This window comes from Brassica oleracea, chromosome C2 (assembly GCF_000695525.1).
Source record: "Brassica oleracea var. oleracea cultivar TO1000 chromosome C2, BOL, whole genome shotgun sequence".
In the NCBI taxonomy this organism is placed as follows: Eukaryota; Viridiplantae; Streptophyta; class Magnoliopsida; order Brassicales; family Brassicaceae; genus Brassica; species Brassica oleracea.
This window is the reverse complement of record NC_027749.1, coordinates 2,382,483-2,397,095: the sequence shown is the minus strand read 5'-3', so window position 1 is coordinate 2,397,095 and position 14,613 is coordinate 2,382,483. Positions and strand designations below refer to the sequence as shown.

Sequence of the window (14,613 nt, the reverse complement as noted above, 5' to 3'; positions counted from 1 at the left end):
TAATTGTCTTACTAAGACAAGCTTTGAGGAATAACTGAAAAAGAAAAAATCGTGTGAAGAGTCAAAGCTTCCATCTCTTCTCTTCACTTTATATCTCTTCCATCAATGTATCATCTGAAAGTAAAAGAGTAGGCAAGATTCAGATTTAAAACACACTACATTACATAAACCAATATGCAAAAGTCTCACTTACCTTTATCCTCTCCATAGTCGCTGCTTAAATCTGATTCATTATTATTATCATTCTCACCATAGAAATGCTCTTCTACATCTTCCTCCTCCTCATCTTCACTTTCATTATCAATCTCTTGCTCATGAACCCTTGTTTGAGTTTCATTCCCTGCAGCTTTATTGATCTGCCATAAAATAAAGGTGTTACTGAAACTAAAATAGCCATATATGCTAATAACTTCATCTATAGTTAATTAAGAAGATGGTTGATATGTAACCTGAGCTGTAACAAGCTGTAAGCGCCCAGATAACTGTAGTAACGGTGGAAGAACCGTTCCTCTGGTCTTGGTAATCTGGAACAATAGCATAACATATATTTAAACCAAGCAAATTTCACATCATGAGCAGGCAAATACATGAAGTCTATGCATGTTTACTTCAAAGTGGCTTTTTTTACACAAGTCAAAATATATTTGAAGAAACCAATGGAAGCACTACACACCTGGTGAAACAGATAAAGAAAGAAACTGCTTTTGTTGAAGCTTTGAACTTTCTGATCAGATTTCCACTGTTGGGATCAATTTCACAAACCATCCCATCCGCTCCACCGCTGTATATGCAGGAGGCCTTTGCAGAAGATGAAACAGCATTCACACCACTGCATATGAAACACATCAGACTAACTAGCTGATAATCAAATAATAGAATGCCAAATTTACAGATAAATCAGTTCCTTTACTAATATAATCCAACAAATGAATAGCCAAGAAGAAGTGATAGGAGAGTTACTCACCCGGGATGACAGTCACTAATTCTCCATTTAAGCTGACCGGAAGCAACATCAAGCGCTAAAACATCTCCTCCACCAGTTCCTAATACCAAACTGTGTTTGGACCTGGCCCTTGACTGTATCCCAAATCTATACAAAACCGAAAGAAAATAAATAAATTTAAAAATAGCAAAAAGATCTTTGAGCTAGATAGTCTAGAGCAGGGCTGAAAGAAGTCAACACATCCTTAATGTTCACCAAATTCATCTTTCACCTGACATTGTTTCAAGCAGACAATCAATTACAAACACTGAGAGAAAAAGATCTCAACTTTAGCAATAAAAATCAATAAAAATGCGAACTTTGGTTCTTTTTTTATGAACCCACAACGAAAGCTTTAGTTCATTAAAGGATTCAAGTGTGTTGGAGTTCATGTGAAGGAGAAAACTTTCCTACAGATAAAGAAAGAGACAAGGAGCTAACCCAGTTCACACGGACGGAGCAAGGGAGACGGAGGAAGAAGCTTTACAAAAACCTTTCTTCAGCTTCCACAGGAGTGACTCTCTGTTGCAACAAACGCTTTCAGTACAACAATCTTCGCCTCAAAGGCTTTGGATTTGACCCAAAATTAACTGATATTAAATTAGTTAAAATTTAATATACAGCAAGTCAAACATGATTAAAAATTAACAAAAAAAAAATGTTCAAAAATTAACTATATGGACATAATAAAATTAAAATGATAAATATATGCTTTTGTAAATTGTAAAACAATAATTACGTATCAGGAAGATGGAGAGGATGATGATACGTAAGCCCAGGCCCTGTTTTCCTTCTGCCATGCAAACGGTGGAAAAGTCTTACCATCACAGTAACAATATTTTATTTACCGCGCAACAACAACATGTAGTAAAAAAAAGAAAAGAAATGTAGTCGTTTATAAATGGAGTCCGCGAAAGAAACCATCTTTCTTGCGTTACAAGTTACCCTTTTCATTGTTTCTTTCTCCTCAGTCCTCCCTTTCAACCTTTTTTTCTGATCGTCTCTAGATAATGGTTCGCGACTTCATGAGTACTGATCGTGGTTTACCGGCGGCGTCGGAGGCAGTTCTGCGGACTGCGACGGGGAGGCTTACCGCTCCTGGATTCCGATTTTGCCCAACCGATGAAGAACTCATTAGCTACTACCTAAAGAGGAAGGTTCAGGGCAAACCGATAGCTCTCGATCCGATTGGAGAAGTCGATGTGTACAAGCAAGAAGATCCCTCTGACTTACCAGGTTCTTGATTTTCATCTGTTTCTTGGTTGCTTGTGATGCATTTAGGTTGATGTTAACTATTAAGCGTCTTTTTGGTTTCAGGGCGTTCGAGGATAAAGACAAAGGAGCGAGCATGGTTCTTCTTCACTATTCTAGAAAAGTACGAAAAAAGTGGTTATGCAATGCGATCAACAAACAATGGCTACTGGCGCCAAAGAGGAGTAGGAAAGAAAATCAAGCGAGGAGGAGACGGTCAGGTGGTTGGCAACGTCAAGAGGCTTGTGTTTTACACAAACAATCAATCAACCAATTGGGTGATCCATGAGTATCAACTCGTCGACAATGATGGCCATGGCCTTAAGGTGTTTTATTCTCTCTAATAAGATTCTTTTTTATTTAATTTCTTTCTTGATACAAACTCTTTACTTTTGATCAGAAAAAAAAAAATAATACAACTCGCAATTTATTGGTGCAGACAAATGCGTACGTGTTGTGCAGATTGTCCGACAGTAGTGGAAGCATAAATGCACCCTTCTCGGAACAAGAGTGGGATGATGCTGATAATGAGAAGATTCAGCAGGTTTGTGCTTCTCAATACTCTAAAAGCTTATGCATCTTTGTGTTTCCATATTTACTTTGACTTGAGGCCACTGAGTGAGAGAGAATTACCATATTAAGTTTCTAATAAATCTACTGTAAAGTGGATCATGTAACTGTTGCTCTTGTGTAGGAAAGCAACTCAAGGAGCATGGACCTCTTCGACCTCAACGAGCTCCCTAGAGAGTTTGAGATTGGTGATGACGATTCCAAAGCAGTTGATCAGGACGATAATTACGATGCATGTCTTCTTCCCTGTGTCCTCAACAAAGAAGCTCCACTTCCTTTCATCCGCTACAGACGCAAGCGCCAATTAGACTCTGACAACTCAATCCAAACCACCCCAAAAACCACCAGCGGTAGTATACCTTATGTTGCCGCATTGCTGGAGCGGAGTGAACCAGCGCCAGTTGATACAACAATGGTTGTGCCTACAAGCTCCTATACCGAGGAGCTGATCAAGGATCTGCAGAAGGAGAAGCAGCAGATTGCTGTGGAGCGAAAGAGGTATAAGCTTGAGATGACGAATGCAGAAACGACGATAAGCGATCTTGTGGGGAAGAATGATGCACTGCGTATGGAGATTGAGGAGTTGAAGAAGAAGAACAGCAACAAGGAACAATGCTCCTAAAGGGACACAACTGTGTGTGTGTATCTTGTTTTTAATTTCTCTTGCTTATGTTTCATTGTAGTCTTAGGAGAGACCAAGTTAGTCTTGTGAGTTGTGTGTGGGGGGCCTGTTGGGAACTATGTGAATATATATTGCTTGTTCTATATGAAATTAATGCAAGAGACATAGACATTTACAGCACAATCTTCTCTTAGGAATTGCTAAAACGTATACTCTTTCTCCTGTCTTGTAGACAATTGAATATATAATAATCTCACTAGATAAATTTGATATACATTGTCACTCAGTCATACTGCTTTGATCAATCTAAACAAAATCGCATCATCGATAAATTAAATAAAAAAAACGGCAAGAGGAAGATATTCACAAAATCTACCACGCACAAGTATACTGAAACTTTCAAACAAGTATGGCATGTCAAACAAGTATTGCACCTTATGGTCTCTCCTCTAATCACGCTTCACAAATGATAATTTTAAATATATTTGCATCATCTTGATAACAATTATGTGTTTGGAAGACCACGTCTTTGCCTCATATGGGTAACGCGTTAACTAATCCAAATTGACCAAAATAAGTCTTCTCTACATCATTTTTGTATTGATATTTTCTCTAAGATACGTATTATAATAATAGTCTACTTGTAAATTCCGACACTTATTTAACAAAAGCTTAATAATTCTCTTCTTCAAAACTATCTTTTATTTGACCCGTCTCTCCTGTTGTAGTTGTGAGCTCATCATAGCTATGTCTTTCTCCCATAGTCTCGTGTCTCGTTCTCTTTTTCCTTTACGTCTTTTAATTTTCCTCATCTTCTTAGTTTCATTCGGGAAATCACAAAAGGAAACCTTACAAGTTAAAGTGGGAGTTGTTCTTAACACTAATGTAACATTAGTAGATTTGAGCTTGCGAGCTATCAACATGTCTCTGTCGGAATTCTATAAGACTAATAAAGACTTCAAGACAAGGATTGTCCTCCACATCCGAGACTCCAAACAAACTGTTGTTGGTGCTGCTGCTTCAGGTACTCAATCTTTTCTTGTGAATCTTCATGGATCATGTATGAAAGTTGATCTGTTGTATATATTTACCATCTTAGAAATCATAAAAGTAAATTATGTTCTTATGATTAATATATATATAATTAATTATTATGTTCTTTTTTATTTTATTTTTAATTTTTTGCATGTATTTATACGTAACAAATTTAAATTACTAAAACATTATTGTTAGAAAAAACTACCGGGGCGGTCAAAGGAGATTGCTCCCAATGTCGGCGGTCAAAGGAGATTGCTCCCAATGTCGCCGGACCGGCCGATTTGAAAGTCCTACATACATTTGACGCATGAAAGATAACAAATGATACAAAAGACTAGTTTTTCTATAAAGTCTAATATATTATTTAATGCAGCATATTTTAATCGCTACTGCTAAGTCTTAAATTTAGATATTTTTATAGTCAATTATGTATAGTCTTTTGATAGATCTAAATCATGCATGCATAAAGATCATATATGATTGGGTTCTGGATCAAATCTCAGATCCACTTAACATTCCATGCATACATGACACTATGGCACTTCTATCTGTAATTCTTTTTATATTCAAATCAATGAACACCAAAAAAGAGTATATGTAAGTTTGAAATATTGGCACCTAAAAGAATTCCCTAACAACATGCACCAACTAAAATTTAAAACTTAAAACCACAAATTGTTTAAAAGGAGATTAATCATATTAATGTGAATGTTAACCTTAATTAACCTTGGCAGCTTTATACTTGATCAAGAAGAAGGAAGTGGCAGCTATTCTTGGACCAGGGAACTCAATGCAAGCTCCATTTATAATCAACCTCGGAAACCAATCTCAAGTTCCCATAATTTCATTCTCAGCAACAAGCCCTATTCTTGATTCCTTACGTAGTCCATATTTCATCAGAGCGGCACACGACGATTCAGCTCAAGTTCAATCCATCAGTGCCATCTTAAAGTCATTTAGATGGAGGGAAGCAGTGCCTATCTATGTAGACAATGAGTTCGGAGAAGGTATTCTTCCTTACTTAGTCGATGCTTTTCAAGAGAATAACGTTAGAATCAAATACCGATGCGCCATATCGTTGCATTCTTCTAATGATCAAATCGAGAATGAGCTTTTGAAACTAATGACCATGCCCACTAGGGTTTTTATCGTGCACATGTTACCTGATCTAGGGTCAAGGCTTTTTACCATAGCTAAAAAGATTGGTATGATGGATAAAGGATATGTATGGATTGTTACAAACGGTATAGCTGATCTCATGAATTTAATGGGGGAATCAACCGTGGAAGCCATGCAAGGTGTCTTGGGCGTCAAGACATATTTCTCAAGATCAAAAGAGCTAGCGTATCTCCAAACTCTCTGGGGAAAAAGATTTGGAGGAGAAGAGCTAAACCATTTTGGGTGTTGGGCTTATGATGCTGCCACAGCACTTGCTATGTCAGTTGAGAAAATCAGTGAAGTCAACATGACTTTCAATAAAACCAAAAAAACAATGTCAAGAGATGATGATGAGACTGATCTTGATGATCTTGCTACTTCTCTCTCTGGTCCTAAGCTTCTTGAAGCTTTATCAACAGTCAGTTTCAAAGGTGTTTCCGGGAGATTTAAGCTAAAACAAGGGAAGCTAGAGGCGACGACTTTCGAGATAATCAATATTGAAGAAAGTGGGGAAAGAACGGTAGGATTTTGGAAATCAGATGGAGGATTAGTGAAGAGACTTAATGCTTCACAAAGCTCAAGTGACCTTAGACCGATAATATGGCCAGGGGACACTATAGGTGTTCCCAAAGGTTGGGACCACCCAATTAGCCCAAAGAAGCTGAGGATAGCAGTTCCAAAGAAGGATGGTTTCAACCAGTTTGTGAAGGTAACAAATGATGCAAACACTAATGTTCCAGCAACCAGTGGGTTTTGCATAGAAGTTTTCAACACGGTGATAAATCAAATGCCATATGATGTCCCTTTTGATTACGTCCCCTTTGAAACTCCTGATGGAAAATCAGATGGAAACTATGACGAAATGGTTTATAGAGTGTTCCTTGGGGTAAGTTACATTGATCCCAAGTCTCAAAAAAAATTTACATTGATCCCTAAACCATTCAAGAAAATGGCAGCTACAATGTTTTTGTTTTTATATAATAAAATGTTTTTCTAACAGGAGTATGATGGAGCAGTAGGTGATATTACAATCTTAGCTAACCGGTCTGCTTATGTTGATTTTGCATTGCCATACTCCGAGAGTGGTATTGTATTCGTGGTGCCGGTAAAGGATGAGAGAGAGAAAGGAGAATGGGTGTTCTTAAAGCCTTTAACAAAGGAGCTATGGTTGCTCACTGCTTTTTCTTTTCTCTATATTGGAATGATGGTTTGGATTTTTGAGTACCATGCAGATGAAGATTTCAGGACACATAAGATGTCTGATAAGATATCTAATGTGTTCTACTTCTCGTTTTCTACTCTCTTTTTTGCACATAGTAAGTTTACTTTTATCACTAAACTTCATCAAATTTCTCAACAAATCTTTCAATAAAATAAAAATAAGATTATTTTAATACAGAATTTTTTTAAATGCCAAAAAATTAGCATGAATTTCTCAAACTTTCGAAAAAAAACCTATTAGAATATTATTATTTTTAGTGTGAGACTTTAGTTGATAAACCTTTGTTGATATACTTTTATCATCATACTAATGATCATATTTTTTATTTGTAATAGGGAAGCCATCAGAGAGTTTTTTCACAAGGGCTCTTGTGGTGGTTTGGTGCTTTGTGTTGCTGATTCTGACTCAGAGCTACACAGCAACACTAACATCAATGCTCACGGTTCAAGAGCTTAGACCAACAGTGAGACACATGGATGATCTGAAGAAGAGTGGGGTGAACGTAGGATATCAATCTGGCTCGTTTACATTCGAGAGATTGAAACTAATGGGCTACGAAGAATCAAGGCTAAAGGCTTATGATTCTCCACAAGAGATGCGTGAGCTCTTTCTCAACAAGAGCAGTGATGGTGGTATTGATGCTGCCTTCGATGAAGTCCCTTATGTTAAGATTTTCATGGCTAAATATTGCTCGGAGTATTCCATCATCGAACCTACCTTTAAGGCTGATGGCTTTGGCTTTGTAAGTAAAAACATATAGTTTGTTTTCTTGATTAGGTATGTATGTTCTTGAATCCTTTATGTTTTCTGGTAGGCTTTCCCTTTGGGATCTCCGTTGGTGCCAGATATTTCAAGACAGATCTTGAACATAACAGAGGGAGAGACCATGAAACGCCTGGAGGACAAATGGTTTTATGGAGACAGACATTGTCTGGACTCGACCACAACGGATACTCCAATCCAGCTCGACCACCACAGCTTTCGAGCTCTGTTTCTGATGGTCTTTGTCGTATCTGTGATTCTGCTGTTGCTCATGTGGGGTATTAAGAGATACAAAGAGAGACGAGTCGAGGAGATTGAACTTGTAGCTCGAGATGAAGTCAATGAAGAAGGTAATGTTGTAGATGGAGATGAGGCAGATGATAATGAGCATCACGTTGTGGACGTAGACACTGCTTTGCTCCGTCATAAGAAACTGACCTCAACGTCTATACCCACTAGGAGGGCTACACCACTGTTAAGATTAAAATCAGCATAGACTCAAAACATAACTACTCGTTTTCCATAACGTGTATTCAAGTAACCTTGGTGATAATATTCAGATTGATTCAAAAAAGAACATCTAAATGGAAATATCTTATACAAAACAGGACAAACTTCAACAATGTGATTTGGAGAGTTACTCGATCTCTCTTTAACTGAAGAGTTGCAAACGGTCTAAACGGAAACTTGTCCACAGATAAAAAGGCTAAAATATAGAGGGATAGTTGTAATCTGGAGAGGTTCTTGCTGAGAGACGATGCTGCTTTAAGACGGCACTGGGCAAATATTAAGAAGAGGTTACGTCAGATATCAAAACCAGAGATGCAAAACTAAGCAGGTTTAGCGTAATTGGTAAAAGGATAATTGCTTACTGTATGTGGAAGTATCAATCTGCTCAGGAAGTTCCTTTATATCAACTTCAAACCTGTCTTGTACCTGTTAAACAAAAGAAAGTTCCAACTCCATTAATCAACCCAAGCTTATATCAGTTCAAAGCTCGACACACTTAAGAAAAAGATCAAAACTCCAGACCTGATTAAGAACTTCCGAGTCCGAAGCTGATGCCACAAATGTTATTGCAAGACCCTTTGTTCCAAACCTACCAGCTCTCCCAACCTACACCATAAACAGTGGGCTTTCAGATAAGTTCACGCTTATGAGATCCTTTAAGAGAATCAATAGCCTATATAACATTTCATTATTTTATAAATAGGTATACTTACCCTGTGGAGATATGTATCAGCAGAATCTGGCATGTCATAGTTGATGACAATGTTGACTCTCTCAATGTCAATTCCTCTCCCTACCAAATCTGTCGCCACAAGAATTCTCTTGTGCCCTTCCTTGAAACTTTTGTAGTGGGTCAGCCTACATATCATATCACAGTGAAAGATTAAGAGTTGGTCTCCATGCGGAGAGGTTTGAATAGCAAGTCGGGTTGGTTCAGAAGAAATAATGTTTAAGAGATGTACAAACCTCTCTTCCTGAGACATGCCGGAGTGAATGCATATTGAGGGGAAATTGCATTCGATAAGCAACTTGTTGAGCTCCCCAGCTCGGCTAACGCTCTTCACAAATATGACAACTTGATTGAAGTCCAAAGCGTCCAGAAGGTCATTCAACTTGCGGTTTTTCTCCATCTCGCTCAGTTTGATGTAGTGCTGTAACAATCACAGGACATAAACATTGTCGAACAGTTTAAAAAAATATCAACCAATATTAAAAGGAAAAAGAAATCACAAGCTAAATATACCTGGACAAGCCCATGAAGGGTCAATTTGGCTTCATCATCAACATATATTTCCATTGGCTGAAAGGAACAGATATCAGAGTTAAGTGTATTAGCAAGCCTTCCTCAGGCAATGATTTCCACTACAAAAACATTGCAACGGATGAAGGACCCTCAAACTGAGATCCTCGTCCACCAGGTTTGCATCCATTAAGGTCAGTAAAACTGAGCATGACGAACATTGAGACCTCACTACACTGCGACTCAAAACCCACCCAGTGCTGTTACCATGGCAATAAATTGAAAAAGAAAATGATGATAGAAGATCCCATTCCATCGCTGAACCACTCAAATGCTAAGTGACATCTTTAGAGTCTCCCAATTTTCCGAACCCTAATACCCTACCCAAGGCTTTTTCGATGGAGGCACTGTGTTCAGGGATCAAAATGTCAAGACTACAGGACTTGTAAACATCTCTGCGCAGAGACATCACTGAACCACGCTAAAGCTATGTGACATCTTCAGAGTCTTACTATTCTCCAAACCCCAATATACTACCCAATGCATTTTGGATTGAGACACAGCGTCCAGGGATCAAATGGTCAGAAGGTCCTCAATATAAACCTAAAACCTCCCAACGAGCGCTAAAAATAATACAATACTACATGACTTGTACACCGAGATAGTAGTGGCAGTGAGACATTACATCTTGCATAAATTTCTTGCAGACTGGGCGTATCTCTTTGCTGAGCGTTGCTGAGAACATCATAACTTGTTTGTCGTGAGGAGTCATCTTGAAAATCTCCTGCACATCCCTCCGCATGTCTGATAAAGAAGAGATATATATGTTAAAACAGGCAAGTTACCGGGGTAAGATATTTTTATACACGAGGATGTTAGAGATTAGCATACCGAGGGACTCCAGCATTTTATCACACTCGTCAAGAATAAAATGCCTCACATTCTTCAAAGAGAGATCTTTGTCCCTGGCGAGTCCAAGCACCCGACCAGGTGTTCCAACAACAATGTGAGGACATTCATTCTTAAGCAAGTCTTTGTGAATTTTATTGTTGACACCGCCATAAAACACTGAAACCTTCGTATCAGGGAGATAGGTACTGAACCTCACGAACTCATTGCAGATCTGCAAGTAATTATCATCATCAAGGTATGATAAGCATGGGAGAGTTTTTGAGGTCATAGAGCACGAGCTGAGGAAGCAAAGAGCGGATACCTGATAAGCTAACTCTCTTGTATGGCACAGGATAAGTGCAGACACCTGGCCAGGAGCTGGCTCGATCTGTTGCAGAGTCGAAAGGACAAAGACAGCAGTCTTCCCCATACCAGATTTAGCTTGGCAGATAACATCCATGCCCAATATAGCTTGAGGGATACATTCGTGTTGCACTGATGAAGAAGCAAAGAAAATTGCAGCCAAGGAACCCTTTAGAAGTAGAGAATATAACCTCCATATCTTTTTTTAATTGGTGGCTTTACGAAATGCTAAGCTCACTCCATATCAACATATTGAAATATCATTTTGTTTTTTTACCTGAAAAAGTAATATCATTGAAATTCATTATACGCTATATAAGTCACCATGAAATGGTGCAAGGGCAATAAAACAAGTCAAGATGTAAGCTCAGAAGCAAAGGGACGGAGTGAAAAGCACTTGCCTTCGGATGGATGTTCAAAACCAGAGTCAACAATAGCTCGGAGAAGCTCCGGCTTCAAAAGGAAGTCTCTGAATCCAGAACTGTGTATCCCTACGTAACCTCTGCTCACAAAGAGAAACAAAAACTATTAATTTCCAGGAATTATTTAATTAAATAACTTAAAAACTGCTACTTTCATAGGCAAAACGAGTAAGGAAACAAACTCAAATAAAAAAAAAAACTCGAATAAAAAAAAAACTAACTTCTTAACGGCGTCGCCGTTAACTTTAGTAGCGGAATCTGGAGCTTTCTCCTCCTCTTCCTCGTAGTCAAGGAGCTCCTCCTCGTAGGCTTCGTTGTCTCTAGGGTCTTCCATACTTCATCGTAATCCAAAAGCGCGAAACTTTAGATTCGGAGAGGAAAGCTTATATGCAAAAAGCATCATTAAACCCAAAGATTGAAAGCGAGAAGATACCTGAGAACTGAGATTAGATCTGGAAATCGAATTAGGGTTCCCAAATTTTCTGATTGCAGAAGAAAATATCAGAGGCAAGGAGGTGCTCGACTCCAAAGTTAGATATTTATCAGCGACGCACTGGGTAGACAAAGTCAATATTGGGCCTTTCTGTTATGGGCTTAGGAAATAATTATTAAAAATTCAAGTCAATTTGTAGGCCGATTATTATAAATTGTAGGCCCATTAACCTCGATCTCACTCCTATAAATAGCTGGATACCACCCTAATTCGAACTCAACTCTGCTCTCATCTTTCAGGTAAACTTGTAGCTCAGAATCGATCACATCTCACTAATTAGTTGATATCATGTTCATCGAATTCACACTGTTAAGAGCTCGAGAACTCCTCCGAGGTTTACTTTTTAGATGCTTAATTTCTCACTGAATCTTAGGTTTTTGTTTTGGATTACGAACCTTACGGTAAGCTTCTGTGCAGCTTGTAGAATCTGTCAACTATGGGAGACGTGAGGGACAACGAGGCTTATGAAGAGGAGCTCCTCGACTATGAGGAAGAAGACGAGAAGGTCTTGGATTCTGGAAATAAAGTTACCGTGAAGAAGTTAGTTTTTTTTTTTTTTTTTTTTTTTTGGTTCTCGATCTATTTCATATAAGTCATGTAGTATTGTATTATTTTTAGCGCTCGTTGGGAGGTTTTAGGTTTATATTTAGGACCTTCTTACCATTTGGTCCCTGGACGCTGTGTCTCAACCCAAAATGCATTGGGTAGTATATTGGGGTTTGGAGAATAGTAAGACTCTGAAGATGTAAAATAGCTTTGGTGTGGTTTAGTGATGTCTTTGCTCAGTGGGATCTTTTTTCATCATTTTTTATTTGCCATGCTAATAGTACTGGTTGGGTATGGGAGTCTCGGTGTAGTGAGGTCCCTCATGGGCTTTAATCTTCCGAGAAATATATGATGTTTCATGGCACATCTTTGAAGATGCAAACCTGGTGTGCGAGTATCTCGGTTTGGAGTGTCATCCGTGTCAATTTGTAGTGGATATCATTTCCTGAAGAAGGCTTGCTGCTAATACACTTTCCTCTGATATCTGTTCCTTTCAGCCAATGGAAATATATGTTGATGATGAAGCCAAATTGACTCTTCATGGGCTTGTCCAGGTATATTTAACTTGTGTGATTTCTTATTCCCTTTTCGTCTTGGTTGATATTTTAGTTTTTAACTGTTCGGCAATGTTTATGTGGTCCGGTGATTGTTACAGCACTACATCAAACTGAGCGAGATGGAGAAAATCCGCAAGTTGAATGACCTTCTTGACGCATTGGACTTCAATCAAGTTGTCATATTTGTATAGAGCGTTAGCAGAGCTCGGGAGCTGAACAAGCTGCTTATTGAATGCAATTTCCCCTCAATATGCATTCACTCTGGCATGTCTCAGGAAGAGAGGTTTGTGTATTTCTATTATAGCCTCTCCGCATGGAGACCGACTCTTAATCCTTCACTGTGATATGGCATGTAGGCTGACTCACTACAAAAGTTTCAAGGAAGGGCACAAGAGAATACTGGTGGCGACAGACTTGGTAGGGAGAGGCATTGACATTGAGAGAGTCAACATTGTCATCAACTATGACATGCCAGACTCTGCTGATACATATCTCCACAGGGTAAGTATACCTATTTATAAAATAATGAAATGTTAGATAGACTATTGATTCTCATGTTATATAAGCACACACTGTTTATGTAGGTGGGGAGAGCTGGTAGGTTTGGAACAAAGGGTCTAGCAATCACATTTGTGGCATCTGCTTCGGACTCGGAAGTTCTAAATCAGGTCTGGAGTTTTGATCTTTTTTACTTGTCGAGCTGTTTACTTATATGAGCTTTGGGTATGTAATGGAGTTGTAATTTTTTTTTTTGCTTACAGGTACAAGCCAGGTTCGAGGTTGATATAAAGCAACTTCCTGAGAATATTGATACTTCTACTTACAGTAAGCGTCGTGTTTCTTCTTTTTTTTACCATTTTTTTTGTCCGGGTTTTAACATCTGACTTTTCTTCTTCTTCTTTCGCAGTGCCGTCCTAAATGACTTTGAGATCACAGACAAGCTGCTTTTGTGTGTGTTGATTTTTAGACTATTTGTAACCTTTAAAAAGGAGAGAGAGCTTTCTAGGTTTTACACTATCATCTTAAATTCTTAACGTTTCTCTAGGAGCGAATATGATACTTTATGTTGTTAGAGGATTCTGGCATTGATTTGTTTTCTCTTCTTCTTTCATGTAGTTTATAATGAATGAAACTACCTCTTAAGTTTCAAAGAAAATTTCAAAGAAAAGCAGTTCTAAAAATAAGTCTCTCTACTTGTTCTTATAATTTTTTGAGTTGTCTGAGATAATTACATCAAGTTAAGATTTAGTCGCATCTAATTGATTAAACACCTAACAATTCATATGACACGTTTTACATGTTTTAAAAATGAAACTTTCATCTGCATGGATAACTCCGTTGGATTTTGCGTGTCTACGAGGCCATGTGATAGCTTGCAATGGTGGGCTTGGTCTCTTTGGGGAAAATACATGGGCTTCACACTCGGCTTCAACATTTTTTACATTTTTACATATTTTTTAACAAAACATTAATTTAATATTTTCTGAAACCACGATAAATCAAAATTTAATTAGATTCTTGAAAAATTCTGGCGGAAAACGGGTTCTTATTTCTTTAAGAAAACTATAGTAAATAATCTTGGGAAAACTGTTTTTTTAGAGCAAAAAAATAGTAAGTATGTCCCCTTTAGACTAATCTATATTTTGTGTCATATTTTTCTATAATATCCTTTAATATTTATGAAAATAATTTTAATAAATAGTTTTACAAACAAAAAAAATTTGGAAAAATAGTAACATTTGTTAAAATACCTATATGAACTTAATGGTATATTTTCCAGTTATAAAAAAGTTAAAATTATAAATTTCAGATTATGTTCTAAAAAAAATAGAAATGACATTCTACGAAGTAGAAAACGAAATCTACTTTTTTCATTGAATCTACAATGTTTAGAATACGTGATCTACGTAAATAGGAGTATTCTACAAATATGTAGAATACACATTCCGCGCTTAACCTACCATTCTAAAATTCTTAGAAATCGAA

At 37.7% G+C, this 14,613-nt stretch overlaps 5 protein-coding genes across 9 annotated transcripts; 3 read left to right on the top strand and 2 right to left on the bottom strand.

The window, feature by feature from the left end:
• Positions 1-22: 22 nt before the first annotated feature.
• Positions 23-1,508, bottom strand: LOC106326739. Of its 2 annotated transcripts, XM_013764657.1 has the most exons (7): positions 1,424-1,508; positions 1,182-1,214; positions 965-1,090; positions 674-829; positions 450-524; positions 194-356; positions 23-114 (listed from the first exon to the last, which is right to left on the bottom strand). In XM_013764657.1, the coding sequence occupies exons 2-6, from the start codon at positions 1,205-1,207 to the stop codon at positions 266-268; spliced, it is 474 nt and encodes a 157-aa protein (XP_013620111.1). In that variant the 5' UTR covers positions 1,208-1,214; positions 1,424-1,508; the 3' UTR covers positions 23-114; positions 194-265. The 2 variants fall into 2 exon arrangements, 1 of the variants encoding a protein (XP_013620111.1); XR_001267312.1 differs by lacking the exon at positions 1,182-1,214.
• Positions 1,509-1,992: 484 nt separating this feature from the next.
• Positions 1,993-3,425, top strand: LOC106323164 (NAC domain-containing protein 53-like). The gene is made up of 4 exons (XM_013761323.1): positions 1,993-2,218; positions 2,300-2,559; positions 2,673-2,777; positions 2,928-3,425. The coding sequence occupies exons 1-4, from the start codon at positions 1,993-1,995 to the stop codon at positions 3,423-3,425; spliced, it is 1,089 nt and encodes a 362-aa protein (XP_013616777.1).
• A 730-nt stretch (positions 3,426-4,155) lies between these two features.
• Positions 4,156-8,122, top strand: LOC106326730 (glutamate receptor 2.5-like). Of its 3 annotated transcripts, none has more exons than XM_013764645.1 (6): positions 4,156-4,449; positions 5,198-5,470; positions 5,684-6,507; positions 6,622-6,937; positions 7,179-7,585; positions 7,658-8,122. In XM_013764645.1, the coding sequence occupies exons 1-6, from the start codon at positions 4,173-4,175 to the stop codon at positions 8,099-8,101; spliced, it is 2,541 nt and encodes an 846-aa protein (XP_013620099.1). In that variant the 5' UTR covers positions 4,156-4,172; the 3' UTR covers positions 8,102-8,122. The 3 variants fall into 3 exon arrangements, with proteins under 3 accessions (XP_013620099.1, XP_013620098.1, XP_013620097.1); XM_013764644.1 differs by having other exon boundaries at positions 5,636-6,507; XM_013764643.1 differs by having other exon boundaries at positions 5,198-6,507.
• A 26-nt stretch (positions 8,123-8,148) lies between these two features.
• On the bottom strand, positions 8,149-11,555 carry LOC106326733 (DEAD-box ATP-dependent RNA helicase 56-like). Of its 2 annotated transcripts, XM_013764649.1 has the most exons (12): positions 11,465-11,555; positions 11,253-11,366; positions 11,011-11,111; positions 10,569-10,741; positions 10,247-10,478; positions 10,041-10,159; positions 9,359-9,415; positions 9,082-9,266; positions 8,829-8,973; positions 8,638-8,721; positions 8,478-8,541; positions 8,149-8,381 (listed from the first exon to the last, which is right to left on the bottom strand). In XM_013764649.1, the coding sequence occupies exons 2-12, from the start codon at positions 11,363-11,365 to the stop codon at positions 8,371-8,373; spliced, it is 1,284 nt and encodes a 427-aa protein (XP_013620103.1). In that variant the 5' UTR covers position 11,366; positions 11,465-11,555; the 3' UTR covers positions 8,149-8,370. The 2 variants fall into 2 exon arrangements, with proteins under 2 accessions (XP_013620103.1, XP_013620104.1); XM_013764650.1 differs by lacking the exons at positions 11,253-11,366; positions 11,465-11,555 and having other exon boundaries at positions 10,569-10,886.
• Positions 11,556-12,534: 979 nt separating this feature from the next.
• LOC106326741 (DEAD-box ATP-dependent RNA helicase 56-like) lies at positions 12,535-13,578 on the top strand. The gene is made up of 5 exons (XM_013764659.1): positions 12,535-12,624; positions 12,726-12,910; positions 12,984-13,128; positions 13,389-13,452; positions 13,535-13,578. The coding sequence occupies exons 2-5, from the start codon at positions 12,894-12,896 to the stop codon at positions 13,543-13,545; spliced, it is 237 nt and encodes a 78-aa protein (XP_013620113.1). The 5' UTR covers positions 12,535-12,624; positions 12,726-12,893; the 3' UTR covers positions 13,546-13,578.
• Positions 13,579-14,613: the final 1,035 nt, after the last annotated feature.

Bases quoted from the DNA above. Each gene is read 5' to 3' on its own strand.
- LOC106326739 (XM_013764657.1), bottom strand. From the start codon at position 1,207: ATGAATTTGGTGAACATTAAGGATGT. The intron at 830-964 runs GTGAGTAACTCT...TTTCATATGCAG, and splicing joins ATTAGTGACTGTCATCCCGG to TGGTGTGAATGCTGTTTCAT. The intron at 357-449 runs GTTACATATCAA...ATTTTATGGCAG, and splicing joins TACAGCTTGTTACAGCTCAG to ATCAATAAAGCTGCAGGGAA.
- LOC106323164 (XM_013761323.1), top strand. From the start codon at position 1,993: ATGGTTCGCGACTTCATGAGTACTGATCGTGGTTTACCGGCGGCGTCG. The intron at 2,560-2,672 runs GTGTTTTATTCT...TTATTGGTGCAG, and splicing joins ATGATGGCCATGGCCTTAAG to ACAAATGCGTACGTGTTGTG. The intron at 2,778-2,927 runs GTTTGTGCTTCT...GCTCTTGTGTAG, and splicing joins ATAATGAGAAGATTCAGCAG to GAAAGCAACTCAAGGAGCAT.
- LOC106326730 (XM_013764643.1), top strand. From the start codon at position 4,173: ATGTCTTTCTCCCATAGTCTCGTGTCTCGTTCTCTTTTTCCTTTACGT. The intron at 4,450-5,197 runs GTACTCAATCTT...TAACCTTGGCAG, and splicing joins TGTTGGTGCTGCTGCTTCAG to CTTTATACTTGATCAAGAAG. The intron at 6,508-6,621 runs GTAAGTTACATT...TTTTTCTAACAG, and splicing joins TTTATAGAGTGTTCCTTGGG to GAGTATGATGGAGCAGTAGG.
- LOC106326733 (XM_013764649.1), bottom strand. From the start codon at position 11,365: ATGGAAGACCCTAGAGACAACGAAGCCTACGAGGAGGAGCTCCTTGAC. The intron at 11,112-11,252 runs GTTAGTTTTTTT...CTTTGTGAGCAG, and splicing joins AACGGCGACGCCGTTAAGAA to AGGTTACGTAGGGATACACA. The intron at 8,542-8,637 runs GTCTGGAGTTTT...TTTGTTTAACAG, and splicing joins ACTCGGAAGTTCTTAATCAG to GTACAAGACAGGTTTGAAGT.
- LOC106326741 (XM_013764659.1), top strand. The intron at 13,129-13,388 runs GTAAGTATACCT...TTTTGCTTACAG, and splicing joins CTGATACATATCTCCACAGG to GTACAAGCCAGGTTCGAGGT.